The sequence below is a fragment of the Anastrepha ludens genome, chromosome 2, assembly GCF_028408465.1.
Source record: "Anastrepha ludens isolate Willacy chromosome 2, idAnaLude1.1, whole genome shotgun sequence".
Taxonomy (NCBI): Eukaryota; Metazoa; Arthropoda; class Insecta; order Diptera; family Tephritidae; genus Anastrepha; species Anastrepha ludens.
The window spans coordinates 82,230,161-82,248,192 of record NC_071498.1 but is presented as its reverse complement, the minus strand read 5'-3'; the positions used below and the strand labels follow the sequence as shown (position 1 = coordinate 82,248,192).

The window sequence follows — 18,032 nt, the reverse complement described above, 5'->3', positions numbered from 1 at the left end:
CCCGCTTGGTAGTAAATCTTTATTTCAAATCTATACGTAACATGACAATGTCACTTTATCGCTGGAGCGAACGACATTGAACTGACATTTCGTTTGCTATTAACTAACTTTTATCACTGATATTTAGCACCTTTTCTTAATTCATTTCTACAACAACGAACTATTCTCAAACGCTAGTGAATAAAGTTTTGGCTTGTCTGCTACTATGACACACAATCTTACATTTAACAGTACAATAATATCATTACTGCTTTTGTCACACACATCTTAGCACATTCGTACATACATACACACATACGTATGTTTGAATATACAGCTGCAGTTGTGCTATTTTTGTTTGTTTCATATGCAGCAATGACTTTCTTCCTTTGTTTCAAAAAAAAAAAATAAACAACCATATTCAACTTTCGTACATGGCTAATACGAGTATCAACAAAAAAAAATAGCAAATTGATTTTATTTGTGGCTGACATTGTTGACTTTGCCATTGTTGCTTGAACTATACGAAATAGTAGCTATTTTTATAGGCGCTATTGTTTTTTTTTTTTTTTTGTTATTGCAGTTTTATTTTGTGACGTAGGCAGTAGCACGGTGTTGACAATTGAATTGAATAATCCACTCAACTAAAAGTTTCGTCGTGTTGAGCGCGAAAAAAGTTGTAGGGGCAGGCTATGCATTCATGTGTGCTATTAGTGAGTTCAAAGGGGACTCGCAAAAGCCCAGATTTATGTATATCTTGATTTTTATTTAGAATTATATACATACAAGCTATTACCGACATGGGTGGCTACTCCTTAATAAATAAAGTAAAAAGAAAAACTGGTTTGAAAACTATTAAAAAAAATTATTTTTATTAAGTTCTTATCTCTATCCAGAGGACAAACAATATTTTTGGCCTTACCAAGTGAGTCTAAGATGAATCATTTTTATGCTGTACCAAGTCCAAAGTGAACTGTAAATAGGAAAACAAAGACCTTTCAGTCCAACATTCAAAGTTCAAAGTTTAGTCCAACCTTATTTAATTATTGCTCATGGACTTTATTTTTTATGTATAATTGGAATATACAGAATCAGCACATTTTTTCTTTTGCCACTCAGAGTCGTAAATCTGTGGTTCTCTGTTCAAAATTCTGCATAAAGAATGATAAATTACTAGGTTTGGCTCTCAGCCAGCCCAACAGCCCAGGGTCGATTCAAGACCTCAAAGATGGAACTCGAAAGGCTATCGAGGACAAAGGGCAGCCACTTTGCAATTCGGTTATGGAAACTTTAAAAGGATATTGTTCTGTTAACGTGGTCGTGGTGGTCATTTGCCCTGTGAATAGCATACCTTCCTCTTTATAATAAAATAAACATCATTCAAACAGATGGCGGCCAACCCCAAAAATATTTTCTGAAATACTTATTTATTAAAAGTTTATTTATTTACTTTATTTATTGAATTTAAATTTTAAGCACGTGACAGCGCCATTCAAAAATACTATATATTCGAAATTCAGACTGATGTATTGTCGAGCTAAACTTCTCGAACAGGTGGCAACCCTCTTAAGAAATATTTTCGACTCTTAATCTCTTAAACATATTTCTTTTGAAACCGGCATTATCAGATTTGATTGAACTTATTGATTTAATTTAGTTTGTTTGTGACGTGGCAGGCAAAGTTGTTCCCATGACTTTGCTTCGAGTGACTAAACCTGGTAATATATCATGCTTGTGTACCTATGAACAAACCGACTCTGCTTTATGCGTTATGGAGTGAACTTCTCTGGGGCATTATATTCCCATCAAATACATTTGGAGTGCTGAATCCTTTATTTCATACATACCTATAGATCTTTCACATCGAAACAGATATGATGTAAATTACGTGACTGCAACGACAAAAAAGTTTTTCAGAAAATAATTGCGCTATTAATATATTTTATGCATATAAGGCAATGGCAATACAAAACAACAAAGTGCATAGATAAAAAATAAAAAATAAACGATTCCAATTCGTCTAGTACTTGTATTTTACATACTTAACACTTAACTTCTTGATCCAAGCATTTTTAACATTGACCCCAGTTTTCTAAATTTGGTTTATTTGTAAGCTTGGCAATGATAAGAAGTAAACTGAAAAAATAAATTGAAAAATGGTTAAAAAAAATTATATTTATTCATTATCGAAAATTTTGGTTAGAGTTACTTAAAGTAAAATATCTTCGATTCGTTTTAATAGTTTTAATTTGTTAGGATAAAATATACTTAAAAAAGATTTTTGGGACAAAACGTTTCTAGTTATTTTTGAAAAATACATGCATGCAAAGTATTTTTATAGCCGCCATTTTTCTTTTCCCATTCACCTATTTGTTATGCCTCCAATATCATCGCTTTGCGCCCTCTTGGTTTGCCTCATTTGTTGTGAACTTTCCTACTTCTTCTGCCAGCATTGTTGCCCAATGTACACATGTAGATGTGTATATAGGTATATATCCGCACGCATATATCAGTGCTTGGCCTTTTCACCACCTCCTTGGCAAAATGGTTATTTCATCACTTCATCAATTCCTAATGCCTACTACATACACACTTTTACTACACACGCAACCCTAAGCAAATGTATATATATATTCAGATACAATTGTATGCGTATATGCAAATATGTGCAAGTATGGGTAATGCAGAAACAAGTAAGTGGAGCAACAGTTGCTGCCTGCTATAGCCAATTCAATTGCTTTCGTATCCCTTGCACTTGTAAACAGCAGCAATAACAGCATTTTTCGCCGGCTGTTGGCCGATAGCCCCAATCAACTGCAAACAACGGTAAATGCATAATACATATTACATTACACCAGCGTAGGAGTATTCCTCATATCCGGGCATTGCTTGTGAGCTCCTTTGAACTGCTCACTGCTGTTTAATACTGCCACTTTGCTGACTGCGCATTGTGCTACCTCCGCCTTCTATGCTCGGTGGTGTGCATGTCCATAGGTTTTACATTCTATGCATTTTCAATGAGCTCTGAATTGGTAATGGATAATATCACATTGACTATGCCAATACCGTTGCATTCGTGTAACTACAATTGTGTGTGTTTAAGTAACATTGTTTTCCTTTTCCCTTTTTTGTTTCGAACTCATTAAAATGAACACTCATTTGTGTGGTTGATAAAAATTGTATGCTTTGTTATACCTACTCATGAGTTTTCGTTTTCCTGTCAGTCATTATTGTTGAAGTGAGTGAGTGTATTATCTCTCAAGGAAAGTCTTGTGGACTTGCGATACCGAAATAACTTTATTTGTCTCGTAAGGCACAAATTAAAAATTCAACCTTTGCCATTAAAAAGTAATTTATTAAATGACTGATTTAGTGGTCCGTCAATGATTAGCAAATAGTTCATTTAATGCAAACATTAGATATTCATGTCAATTCAGCGAGTCTTTTAGAAAATTCGAATGGATAATTTTTTCGGTCATTTTATTTTGTTGAACTGTAAAAAAAAATAATACAAGGTCGGTTGTGTTAAATATTTACAGTTTTTGTAAAAGAATTGACTCAAATCAATGCCTGACCTCCCACCCCATCCATTAATTTTTTCAGCGACTTCCTTGAGCAGTGCGGTCTTACATTATCGTGTTGCAAAATAACGTATTTTCTATTGTTAATCGCTCAATACTTTTTAATTAATGATTGATTTACTCGATCTTATTGTTCACAATAAAGCTCTGCATTAACAATTTCTGCAGGTTAAAGCACTTCAGAATTCGTTGATTCCGCGAATACCCAATCAAACACACAAAATAGTCTATTTCGGATGTAAACCTGGCTTAGCAGCCCTTTGTGGTGGTTCATTCGGAAGAGCATTTAATTATTTTGCATTTTGGATTATCATACAGGACCTCTTTCCATCTGCAGTGATAAAGGTTTGATTCCACTTCCGCATTTAATACGTCATTGTCTAAAATTATTGGTCTTCCTGAGCGATGTTAGTCGAAAAGATCGAAATTACCGGATCGGAACTTAGCACCTTTGGCGTTTACGAATATCTAAAGCACTTGGGCAAACATCGCAAATGTTTTTGGTAGTAACTGTTGCAGTACTACCCTTGTGAAACTCTGAAAGCATGCAATGGCGGATATGAATCTCTTCTGATTTTTGGCTAACCATTTCACTCAGAATGGGGAAAATTAATTTGAGGTTTAAGTTTTCACAACCAAACAAGTCAATTTAACTTTCAAATGCCTCTGTCACGACTTTCAACTGTGCAATGAACCCATAAACGGTAAAGAAACATTGGCATGCGCGGAAACGACATTACGTATATTAAATATTGAATACTACCAGGCCCTCGCGTGCTTGTACGAGTATGCTTAAAATATTTAACACTTAACAACAATAAATTTTTAACATTTCTGTTTTTAGTTGAAATTTCATTACTTTTTTAGAATATTTAAAAATTCGACTGCATAAAGAGTTGATTTATGTATTGAAATATACGTCAATTCATCTCCGTTTATTTTTTCCAGAATTATTAAATATTTGTGGTGACATAAACGACTCAACATAACTCCTTTCATTGTTTCTCAATGACCTCTACATTAACATTAGCACTTACATATACATATGTAAGCATATACTACATCACGCTTGCTTTGTGCTGTATTCGGTATGCATTAACAGTAGGAGAGCGCTCTCATTTGTGATTTGCAGGTGAGCAACGCTGTTATGTTGGTTTGGACGTTAAATTTTATGGGATTTCCAAAGTCCTGCAGTTCCATTTTTAAGAAATATTTAAAAAAAATCTTAACTTAAGCCAATGAGCTAATCAACCAAAAAAACGGGCTTCGAAATATATATTAGTATAGACATGAATACGATGGTGAGCAAATTAAACATCAATTTAGTTTCTGGAAAACTCATACTTAGACCTTGATTTGAAAACAAAATGGGATGATTAATTTTGCGCCAACGTTTTGCTTTCAGTATACCTTTGCTGTTATTTTTTACGCTTAACGAACTAATTTCAAAGCTTATTACTTCAACCGACGGGCGCATCAAAGAGGTTCGAATCACAATGCACATGCGTAACTTAAGTACTTAAGTTCAATGTCATGTCAGTAGTGCAACTTATGTGTGAGCAAAAGCATCTAAAAAGTATGTGTGCACAGGTGCATATAAGCTGTTATATTTATATATGTGTTGAGGAGTGCTTCTACATAAATATTAGGGACGTAATTTTTTTTAGATTTCTACGATCCCGCATTTTCAGGATCTCGTTATTACAATCCTAGTCCCCAGATTCGAGATAAGTATCGGGACTCATTAAATACTCATCATTTTGCAGCAACTTAACTCAAAAAAATCACATAAATATAGTTTGAGAAGCTCTCTTACGATATATAAAATAATACAGTACCAGACATGATGGAAAGAATATTGAGATGGCGCCTATCGTGGTACCGTTACTTTGCGCTCAGCGAATTTGACAATGAGTTACGTCATTTTAGCACCAATATGGCCAGATTACCATTTTATAACTTGATTTAGCTTTTTGTTTTTGTTTTGTTATTTAGTCTTGGAGTTTTAGTTAGAAGTAATGTTTATTATTTTGTAAAATACACAGTTTTTAAAAATCAGCTCAATAATTCACTGACTTTTATTTAGCTTTACTTTTTTTAACAGCTGGTAGCCTTGCCCGCGATGTTCTTGGTGTTCTTCTGCTTTCAGCAATCAAATCTCTCTCTCGCTATTGCAGTGTTGCCTAGCTTTGGATATAAAAATGCACTAAAATGCCCATTAAAAGAAAATAAAACACCAAATTTTTATCGAATTTCTTAAAGAACTTGGTATGCGTGACCAATTGTCTTTAAAATGCCCGTTTTATTAATATAAATAAATGTGTTATAGTTATGTACAATTTAATTTATGAGTTTTTTGATAAGAGAACGACTTTTTTGCTATATTTGAGTTTATGTAACAAGATAAGGTACTCTTTCCGTAGAAATATCGTTATGGTTTCTTCAGTATTTTCTGGTATTTTGTTACTTATTTTAACTATGAATACACCTCTTGATGCCCTATGTCCCACTAAGGATTTAGGACCGCAAGAAACGATTATACCTCTATGGTTTTAATTCGCGTTCAGTAAACTTAAACGCTTTTTAAAATGTGTGAAAAGATTTTCAATGTTAAGAGGAGTTGAGAGAGAGACATTTAATATTCTTGCATAACCTTAAAAGGAGCAAAAAATTAAATTTGCACTTTCAAAATATCAAATTTTATAAGAACTAACAAATTTTCATTAACACTAAAATCTTCTCAGAGTGACCCTTTTTAACATTCTTTAGTTTAACAATAAAGTTTTTTTTTTAATTATAGTTTCGGTAGTTTTTAAATTAAAAATAAGAAACAAACAACAACTTAAAACTTTTCGCGTTTTGATATGTAAATTTAAACAAAAAAAAAAAAAAGATTATTAATTTTGATGTAATTATCTTCGATGTGAACTAAGAAACACGTAAAATTCGAATTTTTGGGGAAGGTAGAAAAAAAAAAGTGGTTTTTCAAGGAAAAAAAAAACTCTTCAACGGGGTAAAAAAGTCGCTTAAAAAAGTTTTTGGATGTTTTTTAGTTCACATAGAAGATAATTACATCAAAATTAATAATCTTTTTTTTTTTGTTTTCAGATGAAAATTGCAAGTTGTATCTTGTACAGAAGTTGGATACAGGCGCTCTGGGAATCTATTGATAACTCGGCTTACAATATATTGTTGGAGATTGTACAAATTTTTTTTTTTAGTTCAAATATATATTAAACTATCCCCAAAACTTCATTTGGCTAATTGTTTTTTTTCTCATCCTACAACGCTTCGCGAAAACTACTGAATTTAGGACATCTAATTGGCCTGCCGGCCTTAAGTGTAGCAACAACAACGAAACTTTAATTTTGCATGCAAGGAAACTGTCTCTTAGTTTGACAAACAATATGAGTTGGGGGGTTTGATGTGAGCAATGCATTGAGAAAAGAGAGAGAAGGTATTAAAACTTAAAATTAAGAATGCATTAATACGAATATGAGTCAGTATTTACAGTAAGAATTGTTTCATTGTCTAAAAAAGAAAAGCCACTAGTTTAATTTATACGCTTTTAATAATACTTTAGCCAGTGCATATGTGGCAAAGTAACTTAAGGTACGTCGAGAGAAGATTGATGCAAAAAAAAAACTAAAAAGGTAAACAAATGTGTTTTCTGGATGGAGTTCATATATTTTTTAATATCGTACAACTTTATGTTAACATAAAAAATCAAATAAATCAAAGCAATTTTTACAACAGAGATGAATTATGAGCATGTGCATGTATTGCTTTGTGTATTAAAAAGAAAACAAAAACGTTGAAACACATCTATATTTGCTAAAAAGTTAAGGTTGCAGTGTTGCTCTTTTGCTATGGAAAGAGATTTTTCTGTCTCTATTTCATACCAAAAATATAAATAAATACTTGGCGCGTACTCTTCTGTTAGGTGTTTGGCCGAGCTCCACAAATGGAAGGACCTACAAATGGTTTTTTTTGTGAGGTGCTTTTTTATGGCAGAAATACATTCGGAGGTTTGCCATTGCCTGCTGAGGGGCAACCACTGTTAGAAAACGACCTTTTCTATCATTCTGCTGCTTCATGCGTGGATATTCGAATCTACGCACTCCCGAATGCTAGTCAAGCACCAACCCATTCGGATATGGCGGCCGCCTCTATTTCACATACTTCGTAAGAAATTACAAATTACCCCTCAGAATAGATCGAAATCTCGAAACCTCGGGATTGACATCTTTAATACATATACTCGTACATATATATTGTATATCTATATATATATATATATATTTGGTTAAGCTCATACAATGACAAAATAACATTTCCTATTTGGCGCTAGCTGCGCATCGAATCGCTCATTATTACATTTACTCATAACATCTATGCATCATTTTATGTGTAAAGGTGTAGTGCAAAAATTCACCTTCATGAACTGTCCCAACCCATTTAACTCATCAGTTTGACGCAAGTAATTAAAATACACTAATAAACATTTAAGGTGCAACTTTGTATGTCTATTTCAAGCTTCGCGGTTTCAGTGCAGCACAATTTTACCAAATCACAAAGTATGTAAATAAACCCCATAAAAAAAAGTAACAGCTTCTAAAAGTCTAGTTCCATACTACATATATGCAGCAGAACTATCTCTGAACTAATAGAAAACGGATGCAGAGTGGAACAATCCCGAATGCCAATTGACGTTGGCGGCGCCTACGCTTTTGAATTTGAATTTATCCAAGGATAATAGATTTGCATGGTTTGATGTGGTTTTTGTTGTTGTAGCAGCATAAGCATTCCCCATACATGTATAGGGCTGCTGAAGTGACAGTCCTTAGCCGAATATAAATCTGGGTCGTTTTGGTTACGTAGTACCGACTGTCATGGAAACGTACATGATTTGCCCTTTAACTATGGTGAAAACGAAAACTTTGAGGTGAACTTCGGCTGCTACATCACTGGGCTGATTCGTCATCTGAATTCTACACGATCATTTCACATGTATTCACACACTCGTCCAATTAGTCGTTGTTCAGATAGCAAAATAATCTCAGTTTTTTTATAAACATATCCCAAGTGACGCGGGCCTATCAGCTAATTCTGTCAAATTCGGTCAGAGCCGAATAACTGTTAAAGAGCGCACCGCTAGAAACCTGTTCACCCAGAAATTTATTAAAGCCAAAAAGTGAAGCCCTTTCGAACATGAAATTCTCGAAGTCACACTCGTAATTGGCTATAACTCTGGCAGTAAGCTGCTGCATGGGATCTTTGAACGAGAAATTACTTGGTTTTTCAAAGACAGTATATCTGTCCAATATTATAGAAAAATACCGTATGCTACTGAAAACTGAACTGGCGCAAAAGTAATCACCCTATCGGAAGATTTTTGATTTTTGAAAGTTTTGACACTTGTGAACAGACAGCTGCAGTATACAAATAGGCCAGAAATGGTGAGCGTAAAGGTCAAAATAAAGATTTCCAACCCTCAAAATCAGTTTTTTTATTTAGTATTTATTTGTATATTATGTAAAATTTTCTTCTCGTACAAAAATCCTTGCCATTTGTTTACATTTGGTAAAATGTCAAAAACGACCTGTAGAGAACTAACAAAAACCCAATTTAAGGTCTATCCGATAGCTCCTAACACAAATATAATAGCTTATAGATATATGTTCTAAGCTAATTTTATATAAAGGGTTTTCCAATAAGAGATGTTATTTTGATATTCAAAGAAAAATGCTATTTCTTAATATAAATGACCGGATGATTATTTCATTATAAAGAAGAAGGTATGCCGTTAATAGTGGAAAATAACATTAGGCAAATGACCACCACGACCACGATTACAGGACAATTTCCTTTTCATGAAATTTTCCATAACCGAATTGCAAAGCCTCACGAATTATATCTTTGAGGTCTTGATTCGACCCGGGGCTTTTGGCGTAAGCCTTCTCTTTCACGGGGTGTCAAAGAAAAAAGTCACAAGGTGTTAAGTCACAACTGTTCCCGTAAAAGATCAATGGTTTAGTTGCTTGTGTGGTACGTAGCGCCATCTTGTTGAAAATAAACGTTGTCATCCAATACCAAATAAATTAAAAAATAAAAAAAAACGAAAATCGAACGCACATAGCCCGCGAATTTTTAAAAGTCGTCTTACTTTTTGAGCACACCTCGTATATACGGTATATTTGTGTAGCTCACGCCAGTCTGCACCAAAAGAAGTGAGAGTAATTGCTACAAGGTAGGAAGGTGGTGTTCTTTAAACAAAATAAACGAATACATAAGAGGCTACAAATCCATGTCATATACTGCCTTGTATGCCTTACGTTTCTAGTCTACGGTATCCAAGTACATAAGTACATTCATGTGCATACTTATTTGTATTTAAGCATGACATATACCTAGTGGTTGTGGCTGCAATTTGTCTGCAAGAATGTAACACCCACCGCTACCTACTATAGCTTCCGACAAAAACCGTCACCACATTAGCTTCATCGCAACTAGCAGCTGCAGCAATGGCTGTATTGCGAACAGCAATCAGAATCAGCAGCTTAGGCGTTAGAAGACGGTTGCTGCATATTAATTCTAATCGTCTTATGTGACATAGAGTATCGTATTGTGGTATGCACGGTTGGCGACACGTAAGGTTTTTGTTGTTGCTAGCTACCAAAATGGTTAATTTTGAGTGCCATATTATTGTTTACTGTCATGTTATATTATTGCTGGCGTTGTCGGATGCACACATCGGCCCAACCTTAGTCGGCCTACGCCGTTATTAACCACTAAGACAGCAACAGCAGCAGCAAAGACATCATCAGTTGGCAGGCTTGTGCAGATTCAGTCATTTAATAACAAAAATGTATACCTGTGAATACTTGCAAATCACATACATTAAGGTGTCTAAGCAGCGCAGCGAAAGCCTTGTCATGTCTCAAATTCATCAACACTTTGCAAATGTTTCTCTGTCCAAACAATGTTTGCCCACACAAGTGTCTGATTTTTAGTTAAAAAAATCGTCTTATTTACTTAGCATTCACCCATACATACATACAATAAATGCGTTTGTCTCTCAGTTTTCGCCTCACAATCGTCATTTGCGCCGCCACATCGTTTGCATGTATTTGCAAACGCACTCATTTAATCGCCAACCATCGAAAACGAATAACGCAAAAATTAGAGCTAAATATTTCAAAACTATCTACGTTTATTACGAATGATTTACTTAAATCTAAATCTGCTTAGTCTTACAAAAATCTCGACTACTTCGCAACACAATGAAAATGCATCTGATTGTTAAATGGAATTGTTTCTCTTGTTGCAGGGAGATACAAGCAACCACGTCCACCGGTAGTGAGTGGATAAAGGATTATACGCGCGGATCGAGTGGCGCGGTCGATCACCTACCCACGACTGATGTTTTACGGCGTAGCATACGACGATCCTGGACGATATCAAGTGAGTAAGAAAATAAAATCATTAAAAAAATGGTAGTGAGAGACAAAGTGAATCGCAGAGGAGCAAATAAAAAGTACCAATTAAATGCAACACAATTTATTCGAATATTTTTCTGTTACTTTAACTACTTTTGTACTTATATGTACTTATTTCATTTCATATCTATAAATTTCATTGGTATTTGGTTTCAACTCAGACAGATTAAGAAAACTTCAAAAACTAACATCGCTTTATTTTCTCCTTACGTTACTTCACTTTACTATACTTCATTTAACTTACCTTTACTTTATCTTACTTTATCTTATTTTACCTTTCTTTGTTTTACTTTACTTCAATTGTAATCTTAGCCCATTGGTGGCACTTCTAATTTACCTTACCTTAATTCACTTTACTTTACTTTCCTTTACTTAACTTACTTTATCTTACTTTATTTTACTTTACTTTACTCAACTTTATTTAACTTAACTTTATTTTACTATACTTTTCTCTATTTTTTTGCTTCACTTTAATTTATTTTACATTACTCTACTTTACTTTACTACTCTTTTCCCTACTTTATTTTGCTTTATTATACTTTACTTAACTCTACTTTACCTTATTTTACTTTACGTTACGTTCTCAGCCCATTGATCACACTTCTAATTTATATAATTAATCATCTTTTCGCAGATCCTGAGGACGACTCGAACAATCAAAACCCTGAAAATCCCGTTACCGACAATCTCTATCCGCAACAAAAAAATCTTATCGAAGCGCAATCTGCCGGCAGTTACCCCTCACTCATACACAAACCCTTGCAGCAACGCCCACAACCAACTGCCTATCAGAGCGGTAGCGCGATTGGTATAACCGGCGTGGGCGCCACACATTCCCATCCTTCAACCGATTATTTGGTCAGTTCTCAACGCCGAGTCCTACGTCAGTCGACCCTGCCAAGTTCTCTACCGAACAACGATCCGAATCTTAGTGGCAGCGGAGCCAATTTGACAAATTATAATTACGTTAATCTCACCGCACCAACTTCGCCGCATCAAATGCAGAAGAGTCCAATTTATCCGAGTGCATACAATAGTGATGATGTCATACACATGAGCACCACTGATTGTGATAATTATTCTCAACAAATACAACAACAACAACAACCTATGAACGTACCACCACAACAGCAGCAGCAACAGCCACAGGGTGTAACACCCCAAACGCACCATCGCCTACAGGTATTAACCATATCAAATCAACGGAGCGTGCAAAGCTTGCGGCAAGCCATAAACATTTGCATTTTCACACATCATTCACTCACATCCACTGTAGCTCTAAAAGTAAATTTATTTTTACCCCTACAGGTGCGCAGACAATCAACCCTCCCGGCTAATCCCTGCCAACCGCCCATGTATTTATCAACTTCACCAAATCGCCCTTACAGTCGCTCCCCAGAGCGTTCACCGGGCGAACAACGCTATCCACCATTCATGCGTCAAACATCCTTTCCGTGCAACTTGTCAGAGCCACCAACGCAACAGCAACAGCAGCAAACTCATCTCAATTTAGGCATCACACCGCCTAACCAGTTATATCCTCGGAAGTTGCTTCCCACCTCGCCAAATTACCAAGGTTCTGTCATTTATCAACAACAGCCCACGCAACAGCAGCAGCCACCACAACAGTCGGCTCAATCAAACTACGACCCACAGATAGGGCAAACACAGCCAGCTGACGAGTTGGACTACACACAAGTCGTGCCCAAACCACGCATGTTGCGGCAGGCTACTTTACCCAACCCCGACCAACACGTCAAACTACTGCCCACGTCGCCACCAAAGCGTCAGACTTCACCACAATATCGTCGCTCTCCGGAATTTATGCGTCAACAGACCTTACCGAATCCGGAAGCTTTTAGTGGAAATTCGCTCTCAGTACCGCCTGGCCAATCACAAGCTAAATTCATGCCTCTTTCACCACGCCACAAACAGAATTTTCTTTTCCCGAATGTGCAAAATCCGCGACAGTTTCTATCACAGCAACATGTACCGGCAGTTGGAGCTGGAAGTGGAGACGTAAGCACAACTGGCATTAGCGCTGGCGAACAGTATTCCAGCAGTCAAAGCGTGAACATATCGCGGGATCATGCCAAAATGATTAAGGTTCGCAGCCATAGCAATGAGGAGTACTCGATCACAAAGCCACATCTTACAGAAAACCGACGGCTTCTACCGGAGATACCCACAAATCGTGCATCAAGGTAAGCATTAAAATAAAAGTGTTCCTGAAACTTTATAATTGACTCTGGTTTTTTCTCTGTCCTCTTTACAGTCGCTCGCCTAGTCGTCTGGTGCGTCAAGAATGTGTCAAGGATGATCGCAGCAATGTGTCCGATCCTAACGCACGCACCTTTGGTGAAGCTAAACAACAATTTAATCAATTTCAAAATGTCACCGAGGAAGCAGATAATCGTCCCGAGTATATGGACTACTTCGGCGACAGTACCAGCAGTTTCTTGGAGGCGGACGAGGTGCAGTACGAGAAGAACTACAATGCCGGCTTCAGCAGCGAGCCGCGTATAATTTATAACGACGGTTCTGATGATGGCAGCTATAATCAATATCAAAGTCCCATGGTGCACAGTGCCGAGAACGTGCTCATGCATGATCAAAACTACAGCTATTACGGCCCGGATGGCGGCTTGAGTGGCCAACCTTTGGTTACTGGACTAACTGCCAGTGGTGGTGCATTGCCGCGAACACCACAAATGCATAATCGCCTGCGACGGCGGCAATCGCGCGAACTGCAAATGCAACAAGAAGAAATGGCTCACTTGAATATGCAAGCGGCTGACGCTTTGTCCACGGCAGCAAACAGTACGGAACCCACTGTAGTTAATAGTACTAATGGTACTAGCTCATCAGCAAATGGCGAATCTCATAATATACACGAAAGACGCAAACCTGAGCAGATGCGCTCAATATCGGAAGACTCAGGTGCAAAAACAGGTTCTCAAAAGCCAGTCACAAGGCGGTCGTTGTCACACCCTGAAAAGGAGACACAAGTGAGTAATGAAATTCAGTAGGAAAAGATGTTTTTCTAATAAGGCACTTTATTTAGGCAACCAAAAAAGTCGAACCTACGAAAATACCGAGCCCGAAACCATTGGCTGATATTTTAGATAAAACACGAACTAATACGAAGATACCAGCACCACGGCGACGTAATAGCCGAGGCACAAATGGTGCTGATGCAGAAGACAGTAAGTATAAACAAAAGAAGTCGCCGGGATATACCATATAAGAGGATAATAAAGAGGCCTGTGAAATCTTATATAACCTCAATCGATTTCCCCAAACCCATAAACTAATTTATGGTCATGAACTTTGGCTAGACAGAGAGAAATTTTAAGTACTGTTTTGTCGTATTGAACTGTAATGTTGGTCTTAGATCTTTGACTAGTAGAAACTCATAAGAAATTATAAGATCTCGCTAGATCTATTACCATTACTTCCGTAGGTGCTATTATGAGAAAGGGTCTGAAGAGTAAAGTGAAAGTTATAATATTACCGTTAAGTTTTAAAATATTACCGTCCTTCGGATCTGCAAAGGTTGGCTTAAAACTTTCGCCAAGCTCACAGAAACCTTAATGTCTGTACAGAAAATAGTAATACAAAATGGCTGATGAAAACATCTCCCAAAAATGTTGGGAATCATCCTAGTTTGTTAAAAAGTGTTATTTTTGTTGTTATATCAGCATAAAAATTCCCCATACATGTACGCGGAATACTGCTGGAATGGCCGTAAATCCGAGTCGTGCCGGTATTGTAGAACCGAAAGCAGTGTTATGATATTTCGGCGCCTGAGTAGAGTATCATCCTTTTGGGTACACATTCGGTACGAATGGCATTAAATCATTAGCTGGGACTGGCATTAGGTTGCTCACTGGTTACATAAATGTCAGCACCGCCTGTATTTTCAAAAGTCCCGATTAGGCTTCTCTATGAATCTATGTCCGACGTCCACGCATACTTTCCATATGACCAAATGCAAAATCGGGCAATCAGCATTTTGTTTTTCAAATAGCTATGGCTCCCAAACTATGCATGGTATCACAATAATTTTGATCTCAATATGTTGTTAATTTTTTCTACTTTAGATTATTTAAATTCATGGTAACTAAAATAAATTAGGCAAAACACAGTTTTCCAAATCAAGGAAATAATCGAACAACGAAATTATTATTAGAAATATGTGGGTTTCTATTGCATTTATTGGTTTGTGATATATCCTTTTGCAGTAATAAGTACCTTGCCCTCGATTTTGCCAATTTTTGATAAAAACCCAACCTCAATTTTCTTGAATAAAGTCTGCAAGGTATCTTCCAAAATAATATTTTAGATCGTGGGCTTAACAGTGGCGAAAAGATTAGCACGTTTCGGGTTCAGGAAGTCATGGAACGATCCAAAATTGGGTTCCAAGAGCGCAATAAGCAGCGAATTAGTCAAGGATCCATACTTAAGAAGTCAAGACAAACTTCGTCTACTATCCGAAATTCGCAAAAATCCTTTTAAAAGGTACCAGAATTATCAAAATATGCAGAAGAATAGCTTGGAAAAGTAGTGTGCACTTAAACCATTCAGAAGGTATTGCGCACATATGAGTACCATGGATGAGTTGGGAGAAATAACCTCCGCTTGAACAATCAAAAGAATTACATAAGCTAGAATTTAGCAAAAGAATATATACTGAACAGCAATGACTTCTAAGCAACGATTAATTATCTTGATCTATAAACTTTTAGATAACTATCTGTGATGTCATTTACACTGATGAGAGCAGATTCAACTTGAAAGGATCGAACTACGAGCGTTCGTGTGTTGCAAACCTAATAACGAATTTGAATAAAAAATATCCCTGCTACTGTGAATCATGGGACCACTCAGATAGTGCTGGGGTTAGTGAATTAATATTTTTTCATGACGAAATAGATAAATAGGGGTACCTAACCATTTGAGTGCCACTGCCTTGGGGTTTTAAGAAATTTGTATTATTATCAGGATAATGGCCTCGAACATACATATGTCAGCTGTAGCAAAGCTTTGGCATGTTCGCAATTGCCCAAAACTTCTACAGTCACTTACTCAATCCCCTGACTTAAATGTTATCGAGTATGTTTGGGACGAATTATGGCGTCGGGTCTACAATTCGTGATTCAACAACAATTCAGCGCTGAAAGAAACCTTGCAGACTTCATGGAGGAAAATTAAGCTCAATTTTTTGTCAATAATCGGCAGAATGATTGCGGGCAGCTAGTACTGCAATCGAATATACTACAAAATATTTAATGCAACAACAACCCACATAATTCTAAAAATAACTTCGTTGTTCGATCATTGGATTGATGTCAAAAACCGTGTTCCGGATAATTTATTTCAGTTTCACGGTTAAACGAATAGCCACAAATTTAAATTTTGCTGAGCTAATAAGGCAATAGTTCTTTGAAAATCATAGTGATGATTACCCGATTTTGTCTGTCCTAAATTGGCCAGGTAGAGTGTGGAACAATTAAATTCCTTAATAATCACACCCCTAAGCGTTGTTAATTCGTGAATCAAAGGCAAAAGGCGCTTTCATTAGTGCGGCTGATCGTCTCTTGACCTACCGTAGTAAGGGGCTTGTTACTTAAACCTCAGACCAGACAGATAGATTAACTATCTTCAAAATCCCAAGATGGCACTATTGGACCTGTGGAGCAAACTTCATACATACTATGTTTTGGAATCGTAAAAGAAATCAATGCTAACTTCACTTTTGATTCAAACTAAATTTGTTTGCGTTTTGGCGTTTTCTTTTTAATGTTCATGCTGATGTCTTTCGAGCAAATTTTAAATGGTCGATAGTCAGTTTATGCAAAACCAATCGCGAACACATTTTTCGCTGACACAAATCTTCGGAAAAATTCTTTATGCATGCCACTTAAAAAAAGTAAAGAAATAAGCGACCTGCTCTGCACATATACATATTTATATTCAATAGATTTGCACGCTGATGATACCGATTTTAAAAAGTCCTTTTCGCTTTGGCAGAGAAGCATTTTTCATCCAATTATTAAAAAGGTGCTGAGGATAAAATCAATATTTCAAATAGATAATTTTCCTGAAATGTCTGTATAACTTTATTCGTGTAATTAAACTTGTGTTTTCTTTTTCGAACTATGTACAGATAATTAATTTTTTTGTCGTTACTCTATCACTTGCAGGCACCAACAAACCCTATTCGAACGAAAGACGAAACTCCGATTTGTCGCTCAAGTCAGCAGCAGCAAGCAAAAAACACGAACAACAACACAATTCCGATGAACAGAAAACACAATTTCCGCTCACAAAGGAGAATGGCAACAACCAATCACCAGAGCAACCTAAGGAATTAAATGAGAAGAGTAGCAATGTAAAGGACAATGACAACAGCGATCAAGCAAAAAGCGCTGATGAAATACAGAAACAGAAGGCAACAGATGACACGACAGAGAGCAGTAAAGACGCCACAACGCAAGGCAAGCCGACAATCCCCAAGGTGAGTGATAGTTGAAAACAGTGACATGGCTTTTAAGCAAAATTGTTGTTACTATTGCGCTTGCATCTCCCTTGCTTATTCCCTGTTGGTCAAGCCAATGACTTAAACGATACTTACTCGTACCACAGTCGAAAGGCAGAAAATATCTAGCAAAAATAAGCCAGAGCGATGTGTTGTAATGGCAAAGCTGAAGTCTTAAAGGTCAAACACTTAACTTTCACGCAATTTTTTAATAATTTTTGTTTTTTTTTATCATCTTTCATGTTTTCCATCCTACATATTTGCTGCTGCAACTACAGCAACACACAACCACATTGGGTGAACAAGAGATTCAAAATGCTGTTGAAGCAGCTGCTGTCATATTCAAGAAAGTCGTGTTGCAACGTCGACAGGAGAAAAAAGCGGCTGAGGAGGGTAAGTGTAACATTCATTGTGTGTCTTTTTTATATTTTC

The 18,032-nt window shown here is 36.5% G+C and overlaps 1 protein-coding gene across 1 annotated transcript in view; it reads left to right on the top strand.

Annotated features, from left to right (window-relative positions):
- Positions 1-18,032, top strand: part of LOC128871961 (uncharacterized) — a 93,045-nt gene that overhangs the window by 3,801 nt on the left and 71,212 nt on the right. The window contains exons 2-8 of the mRNA XM_054114169.1: positions 10,891-11,024; positions 11,694-12,241; positions 12,368-13,263; positions 13,335-14,067; positions 14,124-14,265; positions 17,266-17,579; positions 17,879-17,993. Of these exons, the coding sequence (XP_053970144.1) occupies positions 10,891-11,024; positions 11,694-12,241; positions 12,368-13,263; positions 13,335-14,067; positions 14,124-14,265; positions 17,266-17,579; positions 17,879-17,993 (2,882 nt within the window). The remainder of the gene's footprint in view (positions 1-10,890; positions 11,025-11,693; positions 12,242-12,367; positions 13,264-13,334; positions 14,068-14,123; positions 14,266-17,265; positions 17,580-17,878; positions 17,994-18,032) is intronic.